This window comes from Lynx rufus, unplaced genomic scaffold (assembly GCF_022079265.1).
Source record: "Lynx rufus isolate CCGP_SWC_20201006 ecotype Redwood Valley unplaced genomic scaffold, mLynRuf1.p SCAF_2, whole genome shotgun sequence".
NCBI lineage: Eukaryota > Metazoa > Chordata > Mammalia > Carnivora > Felidae > Lynx > Lynx rufus.
Window position 1 is genome coordinate 159,196,801 of NW_025814834.1, and position 25,189 is coordinate 159,221,989.

The window sequence follows — 25,189 nt, forward strand, 5'->3', positions numbered from 1 at the left end:
TTATCTTAATGAGGTCCCAAAAGTTCATTTTTGCTTTTGTTCCCTTGCCTCTGGAGACCTCTGTAGTAAGAAGTTGCTTCAGCCAAGGTCAAAGAGGTCGTTGCTTGTTTTCTCCTCTAGGATTTTGATGGTTTCTTGTCTTACATTTAGGTCTTTCATTCATTTTGAATTTATTTTGGTGTATGGTTTAAGAAAGTGGTCCAAGTTCATTCTTCTGCATGTCACTGTCCAGTTTTCCCAACACTATTTGCTGAAGAGACTCTTTTTTCCATTCAATACTCTTTCCTGCTTTGTTGAAGATTAGTTGGCCACACATTTGTGGGTACATTTCTCGGTTCTCTAGTCTGTTCCATTGATCTATGTGTCTGTTTTTATGACAGTACTGTACTGTCTTGATGATTACAGCATTGTAATACATCTTGAAGTCCAGGATTGTGATGCCTCCAGGTTTGGTTTTCAACATTACTTTGGCTATTTGGGGCCTTTTCTGGTTCGGTACAAATTTTAGAATGACTTGTTCTAGTTCTATGAAGAATACTGGTGTTATTTTGATAGGGATTGCATTCAATGTGTAGATTGCTTTGGACCTATCAACATTTTAACAATATTTGTTCTTCCAACCCATGAGCATAGGATGTTTTCCATTTCTTTGTGTCCTCTTCAACTTTTCTATAAGCTTTCTATAGTTTTCAGCTTTTATCTCTTTGATTAGGTTTATTCCTACATATTGTATGGTTTTCGGTGCAATTGTAAATGGGATCAATTCCTTTATTTCTCTTTCTGCTGCTTCATTATTAGTGTATATAAATGCAACCTATTTCTGTACACTGATTTTATATCCTGTGACTTTGCTAGATTTATATATCAATTTTAGCAGTTTGGGGTGGAATTTTTTGGGTTTTCACATAGAGTATCACGTCACCTGCAAATAGCGAAAGTTTGACTTCTTCCTTGCTGATTTGGATGCATTTTGTTTCTTTGTGTTGCCGGATTGCTGACACTAGGACTTCCAACACTATGTTGAACAACAGTGGTGAGAGTGGACATTCCTGTCATGTTCCTGACCTTAGGGGGAAAGCTCTCAGTTTTTCCATTGAGGATGTTATTAGCAGTGGGTCTTTCGTATATGGCCTTTATGACCTTGAGGTATGTCCCTTTTATCTCTGCTTTCTTGAGGGTTTTCATCAAGAAAGAGTGCTGTATTTTTTCAAACGCTTTTTCTGCATCTAGTGAGAGGATCATGTAGTTCTTATCCTTTCTTTCATTAATGTGATGTATCATGTTGATTGATTTGCAGATACTGAACCACCCCTATAGCCCAGGAATAAATCCCACTTGATCATGGTAAATAATTCTTTTAATGTATTGCTAGATTCAGTTTGCTATATCTCGTTGAGAACTTTTGCATCCATGTTCATCAGGGAGATTAGTCTGTAATTCTCCTTTGTGGAGGGGTCTTTGTCTGGTTTTGGAATCAAGGTAATGCTGGGCTCATATATTTTTAACTTGATGACCATTAATGCTTTGAACATTACTTGTGAAAATTAACATCTTTATTCCTCAAAAATAGTTCCTCCCAACAAACTTCCTGCTCTTCTCAGTCATACAACCACTCTCAGGCTAGAAATTTCAATCAGCACCAATAGCTACATTTCCCTTTACCATGGCTATACCTACTCAATTATTAACTTGTAATTTCTTCCTTCACCTTTTGCATTTCTCTCTTCTCATATACATTGCTATCACTCTAATTTGTTAACTTGTAATAGTTTAAAATGGCCTCCCTGTCTCCATCGCTCCATCCAAACTCCCAGCCTTCAAAGACTAAATTCTGGTACCTTAGTTTTGTCAAGGAATGCCCTATTCCATCCTAACCAATTGCCTTCCTTATCCCTTGAGATTTCCTTAGCTTTTGTCATTTGGTCTGTACCACTACCAGTAGATGGAATTCCTTTCTCGGCTATGCTATCTACTAAAACATTCCCATCCTCTATGCTTCCATATCCAGTCACTCTCTTGACCCCTCTAACTTGTTATATTTTTCTCATATATCTTATACCCTTGTGATATTATATGATCTATGTGGCTGATATACGTATCTCTATGTATACCTATTATACACAAACATGTGTGTATGTGTGTGTTTCTTTATTGTCTGTCTCCACTACTATAATATAATCTCCATGAGGACCAGGACTTGGTCTTGTTTACTATGTAGTCCTAATACCCCAAACAGAATTTTCCTATATTTATAAGAAACTCCACAAATTTGCTTACTGAATTACTGTACTTGCTCAAATGCCACCTCTTCTAGACAAATATAGCTCTTCCTCTGAAACCACTTCATACTGACAGCCTGCACTTTTCATGTAATTTATACACAGTGCTATATGAAGGTAAACAAACATCTCCTAATTTTCAGGTAACTCTAAGTTTGAAGAAAATCTATATTTAAGTTTGAAGAAAAGAACAGACATATTATAACACTTAAAGATATTTACTTTCATAATCATATTTTAATATATTTTAAATTTTTTTTTTCAACGTTTATTTATTTTTGGGACAGAGAGAGACAGAGCATGAACGGGGGAGGGGCAGAGAGAGAGGGAGACACAGAATCGGAAACAGGCTCCAGGCTCCGAGCCATCAGCCCAGAGCCCGACGCGGGGCTCGAACTCACGGACCGCGAGATCGTGACCTGGCTGAAGTCGGACGCTCAACCGACTGCGCCACCCAGGCGCCCCTTTAATATATTTTAAATGATAATATGTGTTAGCCTTATCTGTTTTGGTAACAAAAATTTAATTAAAAATATGTATGGCTAGTTATCACCAGCAGAAAAGCACAGCATGTCCTAAAAAGGTTTAATTTCTAAAAAAACAGAAAAATATGCTGAAGTAACTAAATTACCTGCTATGTCATCTACAATCTCTGTATATGTTCTTCTAGCAATGTCAAGAAATTCATTTATGTTGGATCTCACTGCATAGCACTTCTGAGTCCTCATGTTCAGGCATCCTTTCATGTATCTTGCATCATCATTAATTATGGTTTTAATCTTTTCAAGTATGATTCCAAACCTAAAAAAGAATATTAAAGGCAATTAAGTCAAACAATTATTTTAATTTATAATCTGAGTCACAGTTAATGATATATTTTCTTGAAATAATTTCAAATGTAACAAGTAACATATTTTCTTGAAATGTGTTAAAAATGTTTTTGAAAATAAAACATACACACATGTAAGTTAGAACTGTGGCTATATCAATTTTAAAATATTTTGTTAATCAAGATCAGTCTTTTAAAGTAACAGGAAGTGGGGGCGCCTGGGTGGCTCAATAGGTTGAGCGTTCGACTTCATCTCAGGTCATGATCTCACGGTTTGTGAGTTTGAGCCCCAGGTCGGGCTCTGTGCTGACAGCTCGGAGCCTGGAGCCTGCTTCAGATTCTGTCTGTCTGTCTGTCTCTCTCTCTCTCTGCCCCTCCCCCACTCACACTCTGTCTCTCTCTCCTTCAAAAATAAATAAACATTAAAAAAAAAATAACAGGAAGCCACAAAGAATAATTCTACAACTGTTAAGAAAAAGCTCTCCCAAATTATTTACATTGCCTATGAGTATAAAATATGTCCACTAAGAACTGTTATTCTGGCATCATGTTCATTGACTCAATAAACATTTACTTATACCATGTATCAATCAATGTGTCAGGTGCACAGATTCAAAGAAGAATTAAATGCATGGTCCATGCCCTCAGCTGGCAGCACTAAACACATACTGTAAGACAGTGTAACAGAACCTCACAATAATCAGTAATTAACTGCAGTGATCATGCAAACCAAAAGTCTGATAACATCTATTTTCCTAACCTTTTGTTTTAGTCTGCTCTGTATTTTATTTGTAATTCTGTTTTATTATTAACTTCAATTTGTGACTCACAAAAGATGTGAATCCTGAATCAATAAAATAACAGTTCTTACTATCACAAGTCTTTTTGGTCAAGAATCAAGGCACCATTGCTAAAAACAATATTAAAATTAAACTGTATTTAGATCTTATTCAACATTTATATCTACTATTTTTTGGTTACATTGGGCCTTTTTGGTTTACAAAAGAATATATTTTCATATTTGCAAGTCTTTCCATGTAGAATGGCTAAAAAAATTATTAAAATTGTGTATGACTTCAATTTTTAATAACATTCCAATCTTCCATTAACAAAAATACTCAACGTGCTGTTTCCTTATTTATGGGTATTTATAAGATGTAATGTATAATTAGAACTTTGATGAATAGCTTAAAAGTACTGTTAACCAGATTTCAAGTAATTGCTCTATAGATTACAATTAGAGTCTTTAACATCAGTTATGATCAGCAAGAAAGGAGTAATTAGCATGGATATTTTATTAACAGCTGAGTGACAAAGACCTCTTATCTTCTAAGGAACCACAGTAAGCTCTTAATAAAGGTGTGTTACAGTTCTTCAGAGCAATCTGTTAAAAAATAAAATAAAGATAATTAAAAACAATGAATTATGACACTATTCAAACATATCATTTTATATTTGTTTACAACTTTACAGTTTACCAAGGGCTTTCTTGACTTTCTGGCTTCATCTTCTCATGTGTGTACCCATAATAGATAATTTAGGTATGTGGGTGAGGATAAATGGTATCTTTCTTATTTTCAGATAAAGAACACCTGGCTAATAAAGGGGATCTACTGCTTTACTATTATGACTTTAATTTTTCTTATCTGTTAACTAATTGTTAGCATTCAAGTACTTTTTAGAGGTAGGTACTTAAATAGCTATCACTGTATATTTATTTTTTTTTTTTAAGTTTATTTTTGAGAGGGAGGGCATGAGCACAAGCAAGGGAGGGGCAAAAAAAAACAGAGGGAATCCCAAGCAAGCTCTGCACTGTTAGGGTACAGCTAGATACCATCACTGGGCTTGATCTCCCCAATAGTGAGATCCTGGCCTGATGAGAAATCAAGAGTCAGACGCTTAACCGACTGAGCCACCCAGGCACCCACTATCATTGTACATTTAGAGTACTCTACATATAATTCTAAAATCTGCGTTTTAAATATGCATTAAACTAAAAAAGTGCTTTACATATTTATAAATAGAGCAATTTCTCCATTCTTTCTAATTTTTTTAATGTTTATTTTTGAGAGAGAGAGAGAAAGAGGGAGAGTGTGTGTGTGTGAGTGGGGGAGGGACAGAGAGAGAGACACAGAATCTGTTAACAGGCTCCAGGCTCTGAGCTGTCAGTACAGAGCCGGATGCGAGGCTGGAACTTGGGAATGGCGAGATCATGACCTGAGCCGAAGTCAGACGACACTTAACTGACTGAGCTACCCAGGCGCCCCAGAATTCTCCATTATTATATGGAAAAAGCAGGGATCTAATTTTGCTTAATGGAAACTGTAAGTGGTCACTATTTGAATAAACAGAAAAAAGAAGAAAACATAGTTAACCTGACTTTTACCTATTTTAGTTTGCTATAAGGCAATGGCAGTAATAACTTTTGCTTATGAATAGAAAATATTTAAATACTTTCAAAAACTGCAAAACCCATAAAAGCATAAAGAAAAACATTTAAATTACTTCTACCATTCTTCCAAATAAATAATCGAAACATGATGGTATATTTCCTGTCACTTCTTCAAATAAAAAATCTTTATATCATTGCATACTCCTTTTCTCCCCTACTTAATACTGCATCACAAGCATTAGAAACTTTTAATAAGGGGCACCTGGGTGGCTCAGTTGGTTAAGGGCCAACTTCAGCTCAGGTCATGATCTCAGGTTGTGAGTTCGAGCCCCACGTCAGGGTCTGTGCTGGGGTCTTCCTTTCTCTCTGCCCCTCCCCTGCTCATATTCTGTCTCTCTCTCTCAAAAAATAAATGTTAAAAAAAGAGAAACTTTTAATAGTATAAATTTTTAATAAGTCATATTTCACCCTCTAGAAAAGTCTCTTCCCTTAATTCTGGAGTTGTATGCTACTTATAATTTCTCACTAATATAAATAATGCTGCAATGACCATAACTGGGCATAAATCTTGGTCAATATTTCTTAGGAGTTCTTTTGTACAGATTTCTAGTAGTATAACAGCATCAAAAGATAGATGTTGAAAAACTTCCTTGTGAAGTATGTACAATTTGTACTCCTACCAGCTGTCTATGAAGCTGTATGTTTTACTATTCTCTCATTAGCAGTTAAGTTGTATCAATTAAAGGAAAAATAAACCTTTGTTTTTTTGATATATAAAAAATGACTTTAATTTGTATTTCTTTGACTAATATTGAGGTTGAATATTTTTGGTACTATTTATTAACCCCTTTGATTTCCATTTTAGGAGCATTTTGCATATTTCTATTGGTATTCCAGTATTCTCTTATGAAATTACATGAGTTTTATGACAGAAAGTAATATTTTGTCTGTTATAAATTTTTCCTATTTTTACACCATGAAAAGTTTTTATTTTATTTTTTTAAATATGAAATTTATTGTTAAATTGGTTTCCATACAACACCCAGTGCTCATCCCAACAGGTGCCCCCCTCAATACCCATCACCCACCCTCCCCTCCCTCCTACCCCCCAACAACCTTCAGTTGGTTCTCAGTTTTTAAGAGTCTCTTATGATTTGCCTCCCTCTCTAACTTTTTTTTTCTCCTTCCCCACCCCCATTGTCTTCTGTTAAGTTTCTCAGGATCCACATAAGAGTGAACACATATGGTATCTGTCTTTCTCTGCCTGGCTTATTTCACTTAGCATATCACTCTCCAGTTCCATCCACGTTGCTATAAAAGGCCACGTTTCATTCTTTCTCATTGCCACATAGTATTCCACTGTGTATATAAACCACAATTTCTTTATCCATTCATCAGTTGATAGACATTTAGGCTCTTTCCATAATTTGGCTATTGTTGAGAGTGCTGCTATGAACATTGGGGTACAAGTGCCCCTATGCATCAGCACTCCTGTATCCCTTGGGTCAATTCCTAGCAGTGCTATTGCTGGGTCATAGGGTAGATCTATTTTTAATTTTTTGAGGAACCTCCACACTGTTTTCCAGAGCGGCTGCACCAGTTTGCATTCCCACCAACAGTGCAAGAGGGTTCCCATTTCTCCACATCCTCTCCAGCATCTATAGTCTCCTGACTTGTTCATTTTAGCCACTCTGACTGGCATGAGGTGATATCTCAGTGTGGTTTTGATTTGTATTTCCCTGATGAGGAGTGATGTTGAGCATCTTTTCATGTGCCTGTTGGCCATCTGGATGTCTTCTTTAGAGAAGTGTCTATTCGTGTCTTCTGCCCATTTCTTCACTGGATTATTTGTTTTTTGGGTGTGGAGTTTGGTGAGCTCTTTATAGATTTTGGATACTAGCCCTTTGTCCGATATGTCATTTGCAAATATCTTTTCCCATTCTGTCGGTTGCCTTTTAGTTTTGTTGACTGTTTCCTTTGCAGTGCGGAACTTTTTTCTTCATGAGGTCCCAATAGTTCATTTTTGCTTTTAATTCCCTTGCCTTTGGGGATGTGTCAAGTAAGAAATTGCTGCGGCTGAGGTCAGAGAGGTTTTCTGCTTTCTCCTCTAGGGTTTTGATGGTTTCGTGTCTCACATTCAGGTCATTTACCCATTTTGAGTTTGTTTTTGTGAATGGTGTAAGAAAGTAGTCTAGTTTCATTCTTCTGCATGTTGCTGTCCAGCTCTCCCAGCACCATTTGTTAAATAGACTGTTTCCTAATTTTCTTTGGCCTTTACTTTGCCTTTGACATGTCAAAGCTTAAAATTTGTGTTTTATCAAATCTACCAATTGTGGGGGATGATTTATTATACTTCTTTCATTCTAAGAAAGATGGCAACATTTTTTAAAACTTTTGCCAAATTGTTTTCATTATATAGTATTTATTAGAATGAACTCTATAACAAAATTCTTCCACATTTTCCATTATTTTTTCTTTAAAGAAGCAGTTCTTCTTTGTCACCTTAATTTTTAAAAATGTTTTGCACAGGGGTGCCTGGCTGGCTCAGCTGGTAAAGCATGAGACTCCTGAACTGAGGGTTGTGCATTTGAGCCCCACACTGGGTGTAGAGATTATTTAAATAAATATATGTTTAAAAACAAGTTTGGCACATTTTAGTATTTAAAATACAGTATTTATTGGGGCGCCTGGGTGGCGCAGTCGGTTAAGCGTCCGACTTCAGCCAGGTCACGATCTCACGGTCCGTGAGTTCGAGCCCCGCGTCAGGCTCTGGGCTGATGGCTCGGAGCCTGGAGCCTGTTTCCGATTCTGTGTCTCCCTCTCTCTCTGCCCCTCCCCCGTTCATGCTCTGTCTCTCTCTGTCCCAAAAATAAATAAACGTTGAAAAAAAAAATTAAAAAAAAAATACAGTATTTATTAAAAAATCACATCAGAGGTACTTCAAGTAAGAGTTAGAAATAAATACTAAAATCAAATGAACAGGATATTGATATAGTCTCAAAGTATCTCTCCATAGATTAATAACTTCACAGTGAATTGATCAAAGTTCATATCACCAGAATGTGGAATGGTATCACGTGCCTCCTGATGTGATGTACTAAGAAAGGTACAACTTTTCCCATAGAGTATTACTGCTGAATATGTACAAGCTAAATTTAATCATGAGAAAATAACCATACACACAAATTGAGGAATATTCTATAAACAACTGCCACTCTTTAGAATTTTAATATCGTGACAAAGAAAGGATGAGAAACTTTTAATTTAAAAATGTATAAAGAAACATGACAGTAAATACAATGCATGGTCCTGGGGTTGACCCTGTACCAAGAAAAGAAATCCATTAAAAATATTATTAAAACAATTAGAAAATTTTGAACATATTGTACACATAATAGTATTGGATCAATGTTAAATATCCTATTTTTTTTAATTACACCATGTTTATTTAAGAAAACATCTTTGTTCTCAGAGATCTACACTTTAGTATTTAGGTACTGTAATTTTCAAATAGTTCAGTAAGAGTAATGATAAGTATAACAATTGGTAGTGTCTGTTGTGTGAGTAAGGAGAGAATATGGAAATTTATTATACTATTCTTGCAACTTTATCTAAATTTGAAATTATTTGGAGACAAAAAGTTTTTTTAAAAACTGATGCTAGACATGTTTTGTACAATATACAGCTAAAGTTACCTTTAAAGGATCCACAAGTTCCAAGGTATGTTTTAGGTATATTAAATTTGTTATCTTTGATTCAGCTGCATTAACCTATTAAGATAAATGTGGACACCATAAATACACAATACAAGAATGGGTTTTCCTCTTGAATATTCTACACTGATCATATTCATACATTTTTATATATGAACCTACTCAGCATAGACAATATAGACGATAGTTACAATTACTGACCCATCATAAGCCTAGTGCACTAGTTTCCAGAAAGTCTGACAATGAGGAGAGTTCATCTCATTGTGTCCAACTTTCATTTCTACTTCAGCCCTTTGGGTCCAGCTTAACCTACAGTAGTGACAGGAGATACAGTTCAATCCTGAACGGTACCAAGAGACTAAGCTTAACTGAAAAAGGCACAAAGGGTATTTGTGGCAAGATGATATTTGAAAAGCTTCATCCAAACCTCCCAGATAGCTACAGAATGACAAATTTCCCTCACCGGTTCCTGTTTGTGCAAGTAAAACAATTTCCGTAATTCTAGTTGTCCAAATTAATTATAGTTTTTCAAGGTAAAGCAATATTAGCATTCAAAATTTTATAAATGAACTTTTTATAAATCAAATTATACTATCCCTAGAACAAAACAGTGGTACTAAACCTGGGGAAATGAAGAATTTTTTCTGAATGGACAAATCTACCAATACAGACAAGGGGTTTCCGGATATCACATTATGATATAATGTACCTGATATATCACTGTTTCTTTTTGTAGTCTTCTGACCTATATCCTTATTGCACAATACCTGGACTGTTCAGTGACCATATAAGCCAATTAAGAAGAAATACCAAAATAAATGTTATTAGCCCCAAAACAAGTTACCTCATGCTCAGAAGATTAAAAATAAGTAATAGTCACCAAACAGAAGACAACTTTCATCCCTATTACCAAAGGAGAATATCTTCCAAAAATACCAATTTGCCCTTGAAGAACAAGGTGGAAGGATTAACTCTAATGAATATCAGATTATAATAAAGTTAGAGCAATTAAAAAAAACTGTGGCATTAGCACAAGGACAGAGAGAAGGACCAATGGGACAGAGTCTAGAAATAGACCCAAACATATGATTTAACCCAAGCATTTGACTTATGACAAAGGCTGACTATAGAGTAATGGGGAAATGATAGTCTTTTCTATAAATGATACCAACAAGATTATGAATCTGTATGAAAAAAAAGGAAATGTGGCCCCCTTCCTCAAACCACATAGAAATATCAATTCCAAATGGATTATAGATCTAAATACAAAAAAATGAAACAATAAAACATCTGGAATATATGAAAGAAGAATTTCTTTACTACCTTGGGTGTTCTAACTAAGTTATTTAAGTTTCTTTATTTTAAGGGAGAGAATGTGTGTGCATGTGGGAGAGGAGCAGAAAGGGGGAGAATTGCAAGCAGGCTCTACACTGTGAGCACAAAGCTAGACACAGAGGTCAGTCTCACAAACCATGAGATCATGACCTGAGCTAAAGAGTCAGATGCGTAAATGACTGAGCCACCCAGGCACCGTTTTTTTTTTTTTTTTAAGTTTGTCAACTTTTAGAAATTTTATAATTGATGATTTGACATACATTAATCACAGGGCCAACTAATGGCCAAAGTTGCCTATATCTCTCCCATGGTCTGGTTTTTGCGGGTGCACAGAAATCATATTACAAACCCTACAACCACAAACTCCAACATTTGTGTTTTTACTTTCTGCCTAATAGGGGACATTTCCACCTAACAACTTCTCACTCCTGTAGTAATAAAGGCTTTTGTGATATTGTCCCCTCATTCCTTTGGCTCCTGACCAACGCTGGTACTTCCCCATGTGACCCCATGTTGCAAGCTCCCCTCTCTCAGAAATCGTAAGTAATAAAAATCTTCTTTTAATAACATCAGCCTATGTCATCACTTAGTCATCTCCATAAATTAAAATCCCACGGGTACAGTCAAGACACTGGGGTAGGTAAAGACTTCTTATGCAGGATACAACAACCACTATAAAGGAAAAAGCATAAACTAGGATCTACATTTAAATTAAGAACTTCTAATAAGTCACGCAAAGAAAGTCAACAAAGATCTCACTGATATGTGGAATCTAAAAACAAAGAAAAAACCAAGCTCATAGACACAGAGAATAGACGAGGGGCTGCCAGAGGCAGGGGGTGGGCAAAATGGAAGAAGGAGGTCAAAGGCACAAACCTCCAGTTGTACACTAAATAAGTCATGAGGATGTAATGGACAGCATGGTGACTATAGTTAATAATACTCCTGCATATTTGGGGCACCTGGGTGGCTCTGTCAGTTAAGCGGCCAACTTAGGCTCGGGTCATGATCTCGCGGTCCGTGAGTTCAAGCCCCGCATCGGGCTCTGTGCTGACAGATTCTGTGCTTCAGATTCTGTGTCTCCCTCTCTCTGACCCTCCCCCGTTCATGCTCTGTCTCTGTCTCAAAAATAAATAAACTTTAAAAAAAATAATAATTGAACAGTGATTCTAAGAAGTACAAGCAAGAGAGTAGGGAAGAGCAGCAATACGGGATACACTGCTGATCATGATATCGCTACATGGCACCGTGGCTCAATCCTGGAGACCATTCAGAGATGGTGTAGAGTAAGCTTCAGAAGCTATCTCCAGAGGTAAGGAAAATGGCATATTTATTAACCAACTCCTGTTTGGTATTGGTTAAGATCTATTGCTGGGCAACCACTCCCTGATTACCCTCAAGTTTCTCATGTGGCTAAAGAAAGTCCTCAGGCAGTGAGTTTCAGTTGTTTGTAGTAAGAAGACTTCCTTGTACAAAAGTGAACGCCAAGGGGATATGGGTGGCACAGCAACAATATCTACTCTACAACACTGGGTAAAAAAGCCAGTGAAATGGGAAAAGATTTGTGTAACACACAAAAACAACCAAGGCATCATAAAAGCTCTACAAATCCCAAAAAAAGATAACCCAAAATCGGCAAGAGACATTCACAAAAGAAGATATTCAAATGGTCAATATACATATGAAAGGATGTTCAACCTCATTATCAGAAAAATGCAAATTAAGAACACAATGAAATACCACTAGCTACCAATCACTATGGCTAAAATTTTTAAACTGATGATATTAGGTTTGGGGGAGGAGTAATGGGAATTCACATACACTGCTAATAGGAGTATAAATTGATACGATCATTCTGAAAAACATTTTCATTATTACTCAAGTTGAAGATATGCATTCCTCATGACTCAGAAATTCCACTCCAAACTATGTGCCCAATAAAAATATGTGCACAATTATATAAGGAAATATTTACAATACTGTTTAGCAACATTATTTGTAATTTCCAGAAACTGTCAACAACTCAAAAGTCCAACAGTGAAGGGGTGCCAGGGTGGCTCAGTTGGTTGAGCATCTGGCTTCGGCTCAGGTCATGATCTCACAGTTTGTGGGCTCGAGCCCCGCATCAGGCTCTGTGCTGACAGCTTGCTCAGAGCCTGCATCCTGCTTCAGATTCTGTGTCTCCTTCTCTCTCTCTGCCCCTCCCCTGCTCATGCTCTGTCTGTCTGTCTCTCAAAAATAAATAAATGTTAAGAAAAATTTTTTTAAATAAAAAAAATTTAAAAATTCCAACAGTGAAATAAATAATGGCATATTCATACAGTGAAAGATTACATAGCAAGAGAAATAAATGAGCTATAGATAAATGCAACAACATAGTTAAATCTCACAAACATAATGTTGGCCAAACAAAGCCACATATAAAAATGCACATGAATGTTTCCTTATATGTGAAGTTTTTTAAAATAATGGGTAAAACTAGATTAGAAAGAAAAACAAGAACACCATTACAAAAAAGTAGTTTCTTTTTGGAGGGAGGGAGAGAATAATGAACCGAAAGAAGCAAAAGTGGAGTTTTTAAAGTAATGGCAAAACACCTATTTCTTTACCTGAGTGGTCATTACGTGGATGTTCACTTTGGCAATGCTTGAAGGCATTTTTGGTTGTTACAACCGGAGAGATTCTATTAGCATTTAGTGGGTAGAAGCCAAGGTTACTGCTAAACATCCTAGAACACATGGGACAGGAAAAGAATTATCCAGCCCAAAATGTCTATCATGCCTAGGTTGAGAAATTCTGCTGTAGAGGAGCTCTTACTACAAGCATACAGATACTCTTACACTTTCATATCACTGATGCTTTCTTCCCTGTTTGTTCCTTCTCTGTATCCCTCTCTAATCTCTCTACACTTTGCTGGCTTCTAAGAAGTAAGCTGCCATGAATCCTACAGTTGCAAGAAACTAAATATTGCCAGCACCACAAGAGTGGGTACATAGATCCTTCCCTAGTTGAGTACTCCACGTGAGTATTCCACCTTGGATGACATCTTAACTGCATGCTGAGAGACCCTAAGCAGAGAATCAAGCTAGAATGTACATAGACTTCTGATTCACAGGAACTTTGAGATAATAAATATGTGCAGTTTTAAGCCACTATGGTCATGGTAATTTGTTATGCAGCAATAGACAACTAATTCAGGGTCTCTTTACAACTTTCTTCTTCAAAGCTGACAAGAGAGAGAATCTCTTCATGGGGAATTACGAGCTAATTCTCTACTGGCCTTTTGCATTTTTGCCTATCTTCTGAGCAAAGACATTGACTGCCTTTGTTCTGGACAGTCTTTTCAAAGATGTTTGTATAGAGAGTAGTTTTGAAAGATACAGTGTCTCCTTCTAAAGCAAAGGGTGAGTTTGTTTACAGTCTCAGAAGATTAAGATGATATCTCCTCCAGAACAGTAGGCAAAATACTTATTGCTCGTTATAAAAGATCCAGGTTCCCTAATCTTTGAAATTCTCCCCTGTATAACACACTGCATGTGCAGGGGTCACCTGGCTCTCTTCACTTCACCCAGTGGGAAATGGAGTTTGGGGAATCAGTCTAAGAAAATGCTAATACTCTAGCTACTGCTTGTTCTAAATACTAAAGTCCTGTCTCTCTGACCCAGGAGTCTTGTGTCTTCTGTCAGCATCTACCAAATTGGCAGGCTAACTTGTTAGCTTGCAAGTAGGTTAGAATATAATATCCCTTAGAGTTTCTGATAATACTATGCTGTAATTGTCTTTTTTACCCCAATCTCCACTGGATTATAAATTCCTTTGGATTAGAGACTTACTTCTTATTGGATCCCTAGAACTTGTTGCAATGCTTAGTAAAATAACTTGCTGAATAAATTTTTAAAAAGCAATGTACTGTACTAGATATTCTATATGGCAGCCTAACATCAGTGGGAAAAATATTAAAAGTTATTCAAAATAAAGCAAAGATATTTGGATAAGAACTTGGAAAAACTTGCTTTTTTTGTTTTTTAAAAGGGTGTAAATAGTCCCCTTTTTAAATTAAGTGAGTTCTATGCCCAATGTAGGGTTTGAATTCACAACCCTGAGTTCAAGAGTTACATGCTCTGATGGAGCCAGCCAGGCACCCCAGAAAAACTTCTTTAATATCAAAATTTTCAAATGTTGGAGGAAGTATTTTGGATGTTTAAAATGGAAAATACGAGCATTCTTTATGCATACATTGAAAGTAAGGTTATAAATATTATATAGAAAGAAAAGACATTCAGGTTAATCAAAATAAGAAATTTAAGTTTCATTCTCAGGGAATACTGATGATCCAGAAAACACCATTTTCTAAAATCAATATTCTTAAGAAGAAAGTATAAGAACTCATCTTAGGCAAATAATTCCACACTGGAAATTTTCAGAGAAAATTTAGTTCGTTTAGAAGTTTAAGATAATCATATAATTCAGCCAATGGAAGATTTAGTTCATTCACAAGTTTTGGCAAATCATGCAATTTAACCAGCACAAGTCTGAACTAATTTAGTAAATATTGTGTTTAATTAAGATATACATGCTTATATCAAATGAGGAAAGAGCTTAATTTAAAGTATATCTCCAGATGGTTAAGAAAAAAAAACAGCAACTAAGAAACAGTATAAGGAATACTGAAATTCATGAATCAGTATGAAGTCAATATATTGCTTAGGGTTCCTCAAAAATTAGTAAATCTGAAAAGTATTTTAAAGGCTTCCACAAAGGACTGATGTGCTGATTAGGCAAATATTTACAGCTAGGACCAGTCCCTCCAAAACTAAAAAGGATGGAAAGTAACACCAATCCTTAAAAATCTTATGGAAGTAGCTATTGATTTTCTTTTCTGGACAGGAAAAAAGGAGTCCAGATTCTCAGTTTACATAATTACCTTAAATCTTCCCCAAATGACTTTCCTAAAGTCTGAGAGTCAAACTGATTACAGATGCTGGCTAGCTAATCAAAGATATTTATGAGAGAGCTAGTTGGCCAAACTAACATTCCCTTCTTAATATTACCAGAAACAGTCTTATGCAAAATAAAACAAAACGAAAACATGTATGTTACTAATTCTTATAGCTAGTGACACTAAATTATGAGGCTGTATGACTATATAATACTATATATTACATGAGTTAACAACAAAAAGACTGCTCTTAGGTATAATCTGAGGATTTTTTCCTATAAAAAAAAATGAAATGAAACCTTAGTTTATATACTGTTATGGGTTGAATTGTGTCCCCCCAAAAATATGTGTCAAAGTCTTAACACTCAGGACTTCAAAATGTGATCTTATTTGCAAACAGGGCCATTGTACAGGCAATGAGTTAAGATGATATCATACTGTAGTAGGGTAGACTCTTAATTCAATGTGACTGGTTACATGTAAAAGACAGCCACGTGAAAGACACACAGGGAGACTGCCATGTGACAAGGAAGGGAGAGACTGCAGTTATGCAGCAGAAAGCCAAAGAGCAATAAAGACTGCCAACAAACCACCAAAAGCTAGGAAGAGGCAAGAAAGGATTCCCCTGTAGGTTTCAGAGGAAATATGGCCCAGCCTGTTGACATCTTGATTTCAGACTTCTAGCCTTCAGAACTGTGAGGCAATATATTTATCTTGTCTCAAGCCATACAGTGACTAGTATTTTGTTTCAGAAGCCATAGGGAGCTAGTAAACATAGTAATTATCAGTATAGAGTGGCCAGTATCAGTAGTATGGAGTGTCCTATTCCTATGCTGCATTGCATTTTTCTGTGTAAAACATGTCATTCATAAGTAAAACTGTTTCTCAAGTTAAGATATTTTTTATTTGAAAATATCACCCAAGGCAGTGGAATCTGGCAAAAGATTATAAAGGCTCTCTATGTTTATATTCATAACTGATTGTTCATTTTAAGTCTCTGAAAGTCCTAAAATATTTAACGGCTCCAAAAAGACAGCTAAACAAGTAAAAAAAAAAAAAAGAGGTGTGTGTGTGTGGAGAGAGAGAGAGAGAGAGAGAGAATAAAAGGTTAATGACACACACTAGCAAAAGTATATCCAAAAGTAAAATGAAGAACCTTCCCCGTATATTAAGAAATAATTTTATTTTAATATGAACACTGTGTTTTAATATTAGTTTTCAGGGTCCAAACAGGAAGAAGAGAGCATCCCTGGTATGGAAGAAGCAAAGCCAGAACAAAGTAAGAATGGAGAGGTGGTACAGCACAGAAGGAGAAGGAAGGTACCATAATGGAGGGCTGCCCAGCACAGAGTATATGAACCTGAACAAGGTCAAGAGGGTATCCACACAAGGGGAGAGAAGGCAGCCTGGTGTAGTAAAACCTATGGAAAGTCTCTGTGTAGGAGGGCATTTTAATACAGAGTATCAGAACCCGAGAGAGGTGAGATGGAGAAGGATGGTTTAGTAGAGAATGCTAGAACACAGGCAACAATGAGGATGACATCATAGGACAGAGAGCGGCAGCAGTCAGAGACTGGTCACATAGATGGGTCAAATATGCTAATATATTAAGGATACTGAGAGCCAGATTTCTCATTGTCAGAGAAGGGAGTTACTAATATTGAAGTAGAGAAAATGAATATGAACCTTGGGATGTCAAACTGAAATTGGAGGTATTGTTGTGAACTGATAGTTTTCAATTGTACAGATGGATATAGAAATAAATATAGAGGTAAATGTGTATATATTTATACATTTACTCATATACGTATACTTATTCCCTATTCATGAGAAGGCTTGGGAGCAGTGACACCCCAAAAGTAAAGACTGCCCAGTGCCCAGATCTTGATTTCTAAATGTCATAGCCCATTAAAATGAACCAGAGCTCCTGGGGGGAACTGGCTAACTCAAAGGCTAGGCAGAGAAAGTACAAAAAAAGCCTGGTTCATTTTCTTGAGCCAAAAAGTGATAAAGGCTCAAAGAATGATGGGTGTATTTCCAAAGGACTTAGAGACCAATTAAAAGGGGCTTGTGCTAGTCAAATCTGAAACAATTTGAGATTCAAAATAAATATTGATAGTAATATTGACCGTAAAGGATTATAACCAATTTATTTATTTATTTTTTTTAATTTTTTTTTTCAACGTTTATTTATTTTTGGGACAGAGAGAGACAGAGCATGAACGGGGGAGGGGCAGAGAGAGAGGGAGACACAGAATCGGAAACAGGCTCCAGGCTCTGAGCCATCAGCCCAGAGCCTGACGCGGGGCTCGAACTCACGGACCGCGAGATCGTGACCTGGCTGAAGTCGGACGCTTAACCGACTGCGCCACCCAGGCGCCCCGAATTATAACCAATTTAATATGAAACCATGAATCCACAGAGATTAAATACAATGAACATTTGATAATAGGATATTTACATAGTCTCAAAGTACCTCCCCAGAGAATACTTTTAATTACATAAGGAAAATAGTAATTTTATAGTGGAGAAGCAAAAAAAAAACCCCTTCAAGTACACAAAGTTATCATCATCATAATGGAACAAATCAAAATCATGAGCCATCTAATAAGATGTCATAAGAACACTGCCTCATTTCTGTGATATTCCTACCAAAGATACATTACCTGAATCTAATAATGAGGAAACATCAGATAAACCCAAACTGAAAGATAATAACAGACCTGTAATTTTCAAATGTCAAGGTCATGACTGAAGCCTCAATAGACAAAAAACTAAAGGTAATTTTCTGCATCTCAACTGAATCCTTTTCCTGTGAAAGGACATTATCAGCACAATTAGCAAAACTTGAATCGGGCCTGAGAATTAAAGGTATTATCACTGTTTATTTCCTTACTTTGAAGATTTATTGTGGTTGACTAGAAGAATATCCTTGTTTATAAGAAATACTAATGTATTTGGCAGTGATAGAACATCATGTCAGCAAGTTACTCTTTTTTTTTTAATTTTTTTTTAACATTTATTTATTTTTGAGACAGAGAGAGAGAGAGAGCATGAACAGGGGAGGGTCACAGAAAGAGGGAGACATAGAATCTGAAACAGGCTCCAGGCTCTGAGCTGTCAGCACAGAGCCTGACGCGGGGCTCGAACCCACAGACCGCGAGATCATGACCTGAGCCGAAGCCGGACGCTTAACCGACTGAGCCACCCAGGCGCCCCAGCAAGTTACTCTTAAAATTAAAAAAAAAGAGAAGCTTTTTGTAATGTATTTGCAAGTTTTCTGAAGGTTTGAGATTTTATTTAATTTTTATTTTTTTAAATAAACCTTTTTTTTTAAAAGGTTGAAACCTTTTAAAGATCTTACATGCTACCAGAGAATGGAGGGGGCAAAGTCAGGAAATCTCAATGGTTTCACCTTGTCAATAGGAACATTATAAGCTACAAGGCAGTGGAGAAGTACCTTCCAGTTCTGAAGGAAAATTATTTCCTGGATAGAATTTGATTTTCAGCTATCAATCAATTATGAGAGAATAATAAAACATTTCAGAAATGCAGTCTCATTCTTTTTCAGAATGTGCTCTAGAGAATGTGCTCTACAAAAAAGGAGAGAGTAAGCCAAATCAGAAGACAACCTGGGACACAAAAAAACGAGATTCAACACAGGAGAGACAGAAAAATGCTGAAGAGAAACCTGGGGCCACAGCTGTAGACTAAACAGAGGGGCAACCAGTCCAGATTGGAACAGGTCAGAAACCAATGAGAGAGCCATCTTCAAGGTGTTGAAACTGATTATCTATAGTGAATCAATACACTGAGAGCATATTTTAAATCCGCTGAGAGGATATTGAGATACTTGATGGAAATATTTATGCCTGAGTTAGTGAAAGCATACAATAAAACATACAAATAGAAAAAGTTATTCATTCTGAGGAAAAAACATGTAAAAAGTAATGCAAGCTCAACTCTGTGTAGCATGGATAATCATATTAATTTTTATCTACTAAGATTATGTTGTAACCCTACTGGGTGATGAGAGGTAAGGAAGTGTCCATGTTTATGAGAAAATAAAGAGTTAAAGATTCATCCTTCTGCCAGGAAGTTAACATGTAATGTCAAAGGATATCATCAAGAAAGTAAAAAAACAACCTAAAGAATGATAGAGAACATTTGCAAACCATATATTCAATAAGGGCCTTATATCTGAAATATATAAAGAACTCTTATAACTCAATAAGATAAAGAACCCAATTAAAAATTAGAAAAGGATATGAATAAACATTTCTCCAAGGAAGATATGCAAATGGCCAATAAGCACATGAAAAGAGGCTCGACATCATTAATCATCAGGGAAATGCAAATAAAAAACACTAGATATTACTTCACACCCACAAGGATGGCTACAATCAAAAAGTCAGGTAATAACAAGTGTTGCCAAGGATGTGGAGACATCAGAACCTCGTAGACTCACTGGTGGGAATGCAAAATCATACAGTAATTTTGGAAAACAGTCTGGCAGTTCCTTAAACAGAGTTATCATATGACCCAGCAATTCTACCCCTAGGTATATATCCAAGATAAATGAAAACTTATATGCACACAAAACTTGTACATAAATATTCATAATATATTCATAATAATCAAAAGTGGAAACTCAAATGAATAGACATTTGATGAATAGACAAATGAAATGTGCCATATCTATACAATGGAATATTATTTGTCAATAAAAATAATCAAGTACTGATATATGCTACAGTATGAATTAACCTGAAAACACCATGCTAGGTAAAAAAAAAAAAAGCCAGTCACAAAAGACTACACATTGTAGGATTCCATTTATATGAAATGTCCAGAATCGCCAAATCCATAGAGACAGATAGTAGACTAGTAAAAGTCAGGAACTGGGGGGTTGGAGGAAAAGGTTGGGGGGAATGGGAAGTGATTGCTAATGGGTACAGGGTTGCTTTATAGGGTGATGAACATGTTCTAAAATTGACTGTAGTGATTGTGGTACAACTGTGTGAACATACTAAAAATGACTGAATTTTAAACTTTAAATGGGTGAAGTATATGCTTTGAGAATTTTATCTTAATAAAGTTATGTTTTAAAAAATAATGAACCACAGGATATATGTACAAGTAAAATGGATGACAACAGCCCAATGGGAAGGAAAGGGAAGGGAATTGCAGCACACTACTGTAAAATTCTTTTCTTTTTATTTCAGCTTTATTGAGGAATAATTAATAAATAAAATTGTAAAATATTTAAAGTGTATATTGTGGTTATTTGATACTCATATACATTGCAAAGATTCCCCCCAATTAATTAACTAACATATCCATCTCCTCAATATTTTTTTGGTGAGAACTTTTAAGTTCTACGCTCTTAGCAAATATCAATTATACAAGACAGTGTTACCAACTATAGACACCATGCTTAATATTAGATCCTCAAACCTCATTCATGTTATAGTTGAAAGTCTGTACCATTTACCAACTTCTCCCTATTTCCCCCCACACTCCAGTCCCTGGCAACCACTCTTCTATCCTCTGTTTCTAGGAGTTTGGTCTTTTTGTGTGTGTGTATGTGCATTATACATGTATGCATGTACCCACGTATGCAGATATGTATATATGTATTCAGATTTCACATGTAACTGATACAATGCATTTAAATTTCACATATAACTAATACTATGTAGTATATATCTCTTTCTGGCTTATTTCACTTAGCATAATGTCCTCAAGGTCAATTCATGTTGTTGCAAGTGGCAAGATTTCCTTCTTTTTCGTGGCTACATAATATTCTACTGCCTGTATGTGTGTGTGCACGTGTTGCATTTTCTCTATCCATTCATGTATCAGTGAACACTTAGGTTGTTTCTGTATCTTGACGATTGTGAATAATGTTGCAATGATCTCTTTGAGATCTTTTTTCATTTTCTCTAGATATATACTTAAAAGTGGGATTGCTGGATCATATGGTAATGCTATTTTTAACTTTCTGAAGAACTTCCATATTGTTTTCCACATAGGCTGTACCAATTTACATTCCCACCAACAGTGCACAAGGTTTCCCTTTTCTCTGCATCCTCATCATCATTTGTTACCTCTTGTTTTTTGTTTTTTGGGTTTTTTTGATGACAGCCATTCTAACAGGTGAATATCCCACTATTGTGTTAATTTGCATTTTCCTGATGATTATTGATGTTGAGCACCTTCTCTTTAGGAAATTTTTTTTAATGTTTATTTATTTTTGAGAGAGAGAGAGACAGAGTGCAAGTGGGAAAGGGGCAGAGAGAGAAGGAGACACAGCAGCCGAAGCAGGTTCCAGACTCTGAGCTGTCAGCACAGAACCCGATGCAGGGCTTGAACCCACAAACTGTATGACCTGAGCCAAAGTTATATGTTTATCTGACTGTACCACCCAGGTGCCCCAACCACCTTTTCATATATCTGTTGGCTATTTGTATGTCTGCTTTGGAAGAATACCTATTTAGTTCTGCCCATTTTAAAATCAGATTGTTTTCTTGCTATTGAGTTGTAGGAGTTTTTTACACATTTTGAATATCTCATCAGATATGGTTTGCAAATATGTTCTCCAATTCTGTAGGTGCCGTTTCATTTTGTTGATCATTTCTTTTGCTGTGAAAAGATTTTTAGTTTGTTTGTTTTTGCTTTTATTGCCAATACTGTATGGTTCTTACCATATGTGAGGTGATGTTACATTATTTGAAGTTGACTGAATTTAGCTAAAGATGTGTAAGTCCTAAAGCAACCCATGAAATATAAAAATAATGAGTTCTATATAATCAATCAACAAAGGACATAAAATGGGGTCATAAAAAATACTCAATCCAGAAGAAGGCAGAAAAAAGGAAAAAGGGAACAGATGAGATAAATAGAAAAAGAAGTACCATCATGGCAGATTTACTCAAAACATATCAATAATCTCACTAAGCATAAATGGAATAAACCCCAATTAAAAATAATATATTCTCTGTATACAAAAAGCAAGACCCAAATATATACTGTCTACAAGAAATCCACTTTAAATATAAAGACACAAATAAGTTAAAAGCATAAGAATGGTAAAAGCTATACCATGTTAACATGTCAAAAGAAAGCTGGAGGGGTGCCTGGGTGGCTCGGTCAGGTCAGTCGAGCTTCCAACTCTTGATTTCAGCTCAGATCATCCTAGAGTCATGGGATCGAACCTTGTGCTAGGCTCAGCACTGAGCATGAAACCTGCTTGAGATTCCCTCTCTCCCTCTGCCCCTCTCCCCTGCATGGTCTCTCTCTAAAAATAAAATAAAATTAAGTTAAATTAAAATTAAAATTAAATTAAAATCTGGAGTGGATATATTAATATTAAACACAGTAGGTTTCAGAGCAAAAACATATTATGAAGGAAAAAGAGGGTTATTTTATAATGATAAAGCAGTCAACTCATCAAGAAGACATAGCAAGAGAAGGGAGGATGAACTAAGCTGGCATCATAGCAGGAGGACCCTAGGCTTGCTTTGTCCCTCAAACACAGCTACTTAACTATCAAATCATTCTGAATCCTCAAGAAATTGATCTGAGGTATGATAGAACATACTGCACAACTAGAGGGAGAGAAGAGGCCACACTGAGGAAGGTAGGAAGTGTGGAGCCGTAGTTTTGGGGAAAAATGGACCACAGGGGGCTGCGGAGGGGAGGGAGCCCCTGTCACAGAAAAAGGTGAGAGACAGTGGAATGCACAGGGATAAACACAAGAACATTTCCCCAAAACCACTGGCTGGGAAAACAAGAGGGGCTAAATTTTGTGAGTTTTTACAACCAGTGGGGCTCAAAGACTGGAGTTTTAGAAGTCCCCAGGCTTGCCTGGGACAGAGACCTGAGGAAGCTGCTCTACTCCTGGAGAAGAGGCAGGCAAACAACCCTGGGGCAGACTGCATGATCCGAGGAATGCCTAAGGGGCATCGGGAGAGACTGTTTCTCCTTTTTGGCGACCATCTATGAGAGGCAGCATTGCTTCTCTAGGGACAAAAGAACCAGCAGGTGTCATTTCCCTCCTCCAACCTTCAGCATAGGTGCAGAGGAACCAGATGAGGGTGAGTATGCTGGATACCAGTTTTTCACTGAACTTTACTCCAAAATCCATGCTCCTGTGCTCTGGTGCAACTGCCATTCTGAGTCAAACCTGCATCAGTCCCAACAGGGGAAGACCCTTTCCCAGAGAATAAGTGCAGATCCCTGCCACACCAGGTCCCTAAAGTTTGGAATTTTAAAAGTCAGCAGGCCTGGCTAGGGTAGAGGCCAAAGTATTCTATGCTGCTACAGGCAGGTAAGCAACCCAGACAGAGTGCGAAATTAGTGATCTGAAAAATGTCTGTGATGCACCATGGGAAATTATTCACTCCTCTGAAAGTGCTTCCATGAGAGCAGCAAGCACAGACTCTCCTCTCCAGGGACAAAGAACCTGGTTGATGCCATTTCCCTCCTCTACCCCTCAGCATAAACCAACTTCAATAAATAGCAAAGGACCAACACTGCCTGCCTAACCTGCTAACGCTAAGTCCTACCCCTCTGCACTCTGCTGGGACTGTTTTTCTTCAGCAAGAGTGACTACCGACCAGTACAGCAGGCCTCTCCCCCATAAGACCAGCACAAACGCCCCCCATACACCATGTCTACTGACATAAGAGTCCTGCAAAGCTTCAGTTCTAGTGAAAAGAGCATTAGGTCTCTTTTAGCAAGTATACTAGAGCACAACTAGTTAAAACTCACCAGACTCTGCCCAAGGTCCAAACACTCCCAACTGCAAGCAAGGAGAAACTGAAGACAACCAACCTAAGGCACAGAGCAGCCAAAACACATCACCAAAGTGCATGTACCACACACCAGAGACACTTCCTGAAGCACCAGGCCCTGGATATTATATGACCTCTTCTTCACATCCTTCCTCTCAGGAACAGGAAACATAACAGGTTTTCCTAACACCCAGAAGACAGAGGCCTAGATAAAATGCCAAGATAGAGGAATTCATCCCAAAATAAAGAATAAGAACAGGTCATGGCCAGGGATCAAATTGAAACAGATACAACTAACATGCCTGATCAAGAATTTAAAGCAACAATCATAAGGCTACTACATGGGCTCAAAAAAAGCATGGAAGACATTAGGGAGACCCTTACCACAGAGACAAAAGATCTAAAAAAAAAAAAACAATCAGGCCAAAATTAAAAATATAATAACCAAGATCTGAAACCAACTGAATGTAATGAGCACCAGAATACAAGAAGCAGGGGAATATATAAGTGATAGAGAAGATAGAATTCTGGAAAATAATGAAGCTGAACAGAAGAGAGAAAGAAAAATTTGGGGTCACAAAAGTAGACATAGGGAACCCAGTTACTCCATCAAACATAATAACATTTGTATCACAGGAGCCCCACAAGAAGAGAGAGGGAAGGGAACAGAAGGTACATTTGAGGAAATTCTAGCTGAAAATTTCCCTAATCTGAGGAAGGAAACAGATATCCAAATCCAGGAGGTACAGAGAACTCCCATCAAAATCAACAAAAGAGGCCAACACCAAGGCATACTGTAGTCAAATTTGCAAAATATAAAGAAAATATCCTAAAAACACAAAGACAAAAGAACTTATAAGGGAAGACAAATAAGTTTAGCAGAAGATCTCTCCACGGAAACCTG

The 25,189-nt window shown here is 36.8% G+C and overlaps 1 protein-coding gene across 1 annotated transcript in view; it reads right to left on the minus strand.

Moving 5' to 3' along the window:
• The window catches only part of MSH4 (mutS homolog 4), a 95,777-nt gene that overhangs the window by 26,437 nt on the left and 44,151 nt on the right, over positions 1–25,189 (minus strand). Inside the window, exons 9-11 of the mRNA XM_047082623.1 lie at positions 9,196–9,270; positions 4,428–4,492; positions 2,911–3,080 (exon numbers count right to left, since the gene is read on the minus strand). Coding sequence (XP_046938579.1) covers positions 2,911–3,080; positions 4,428–4,492; positions 9,196–9,270 — 310 coding nt within the window. The remainder of the gene's footprint in view (positions 1–2,910; positions 3,081–4,427; positions 4,493–9,195; positions 9,271–25,189) is intronic.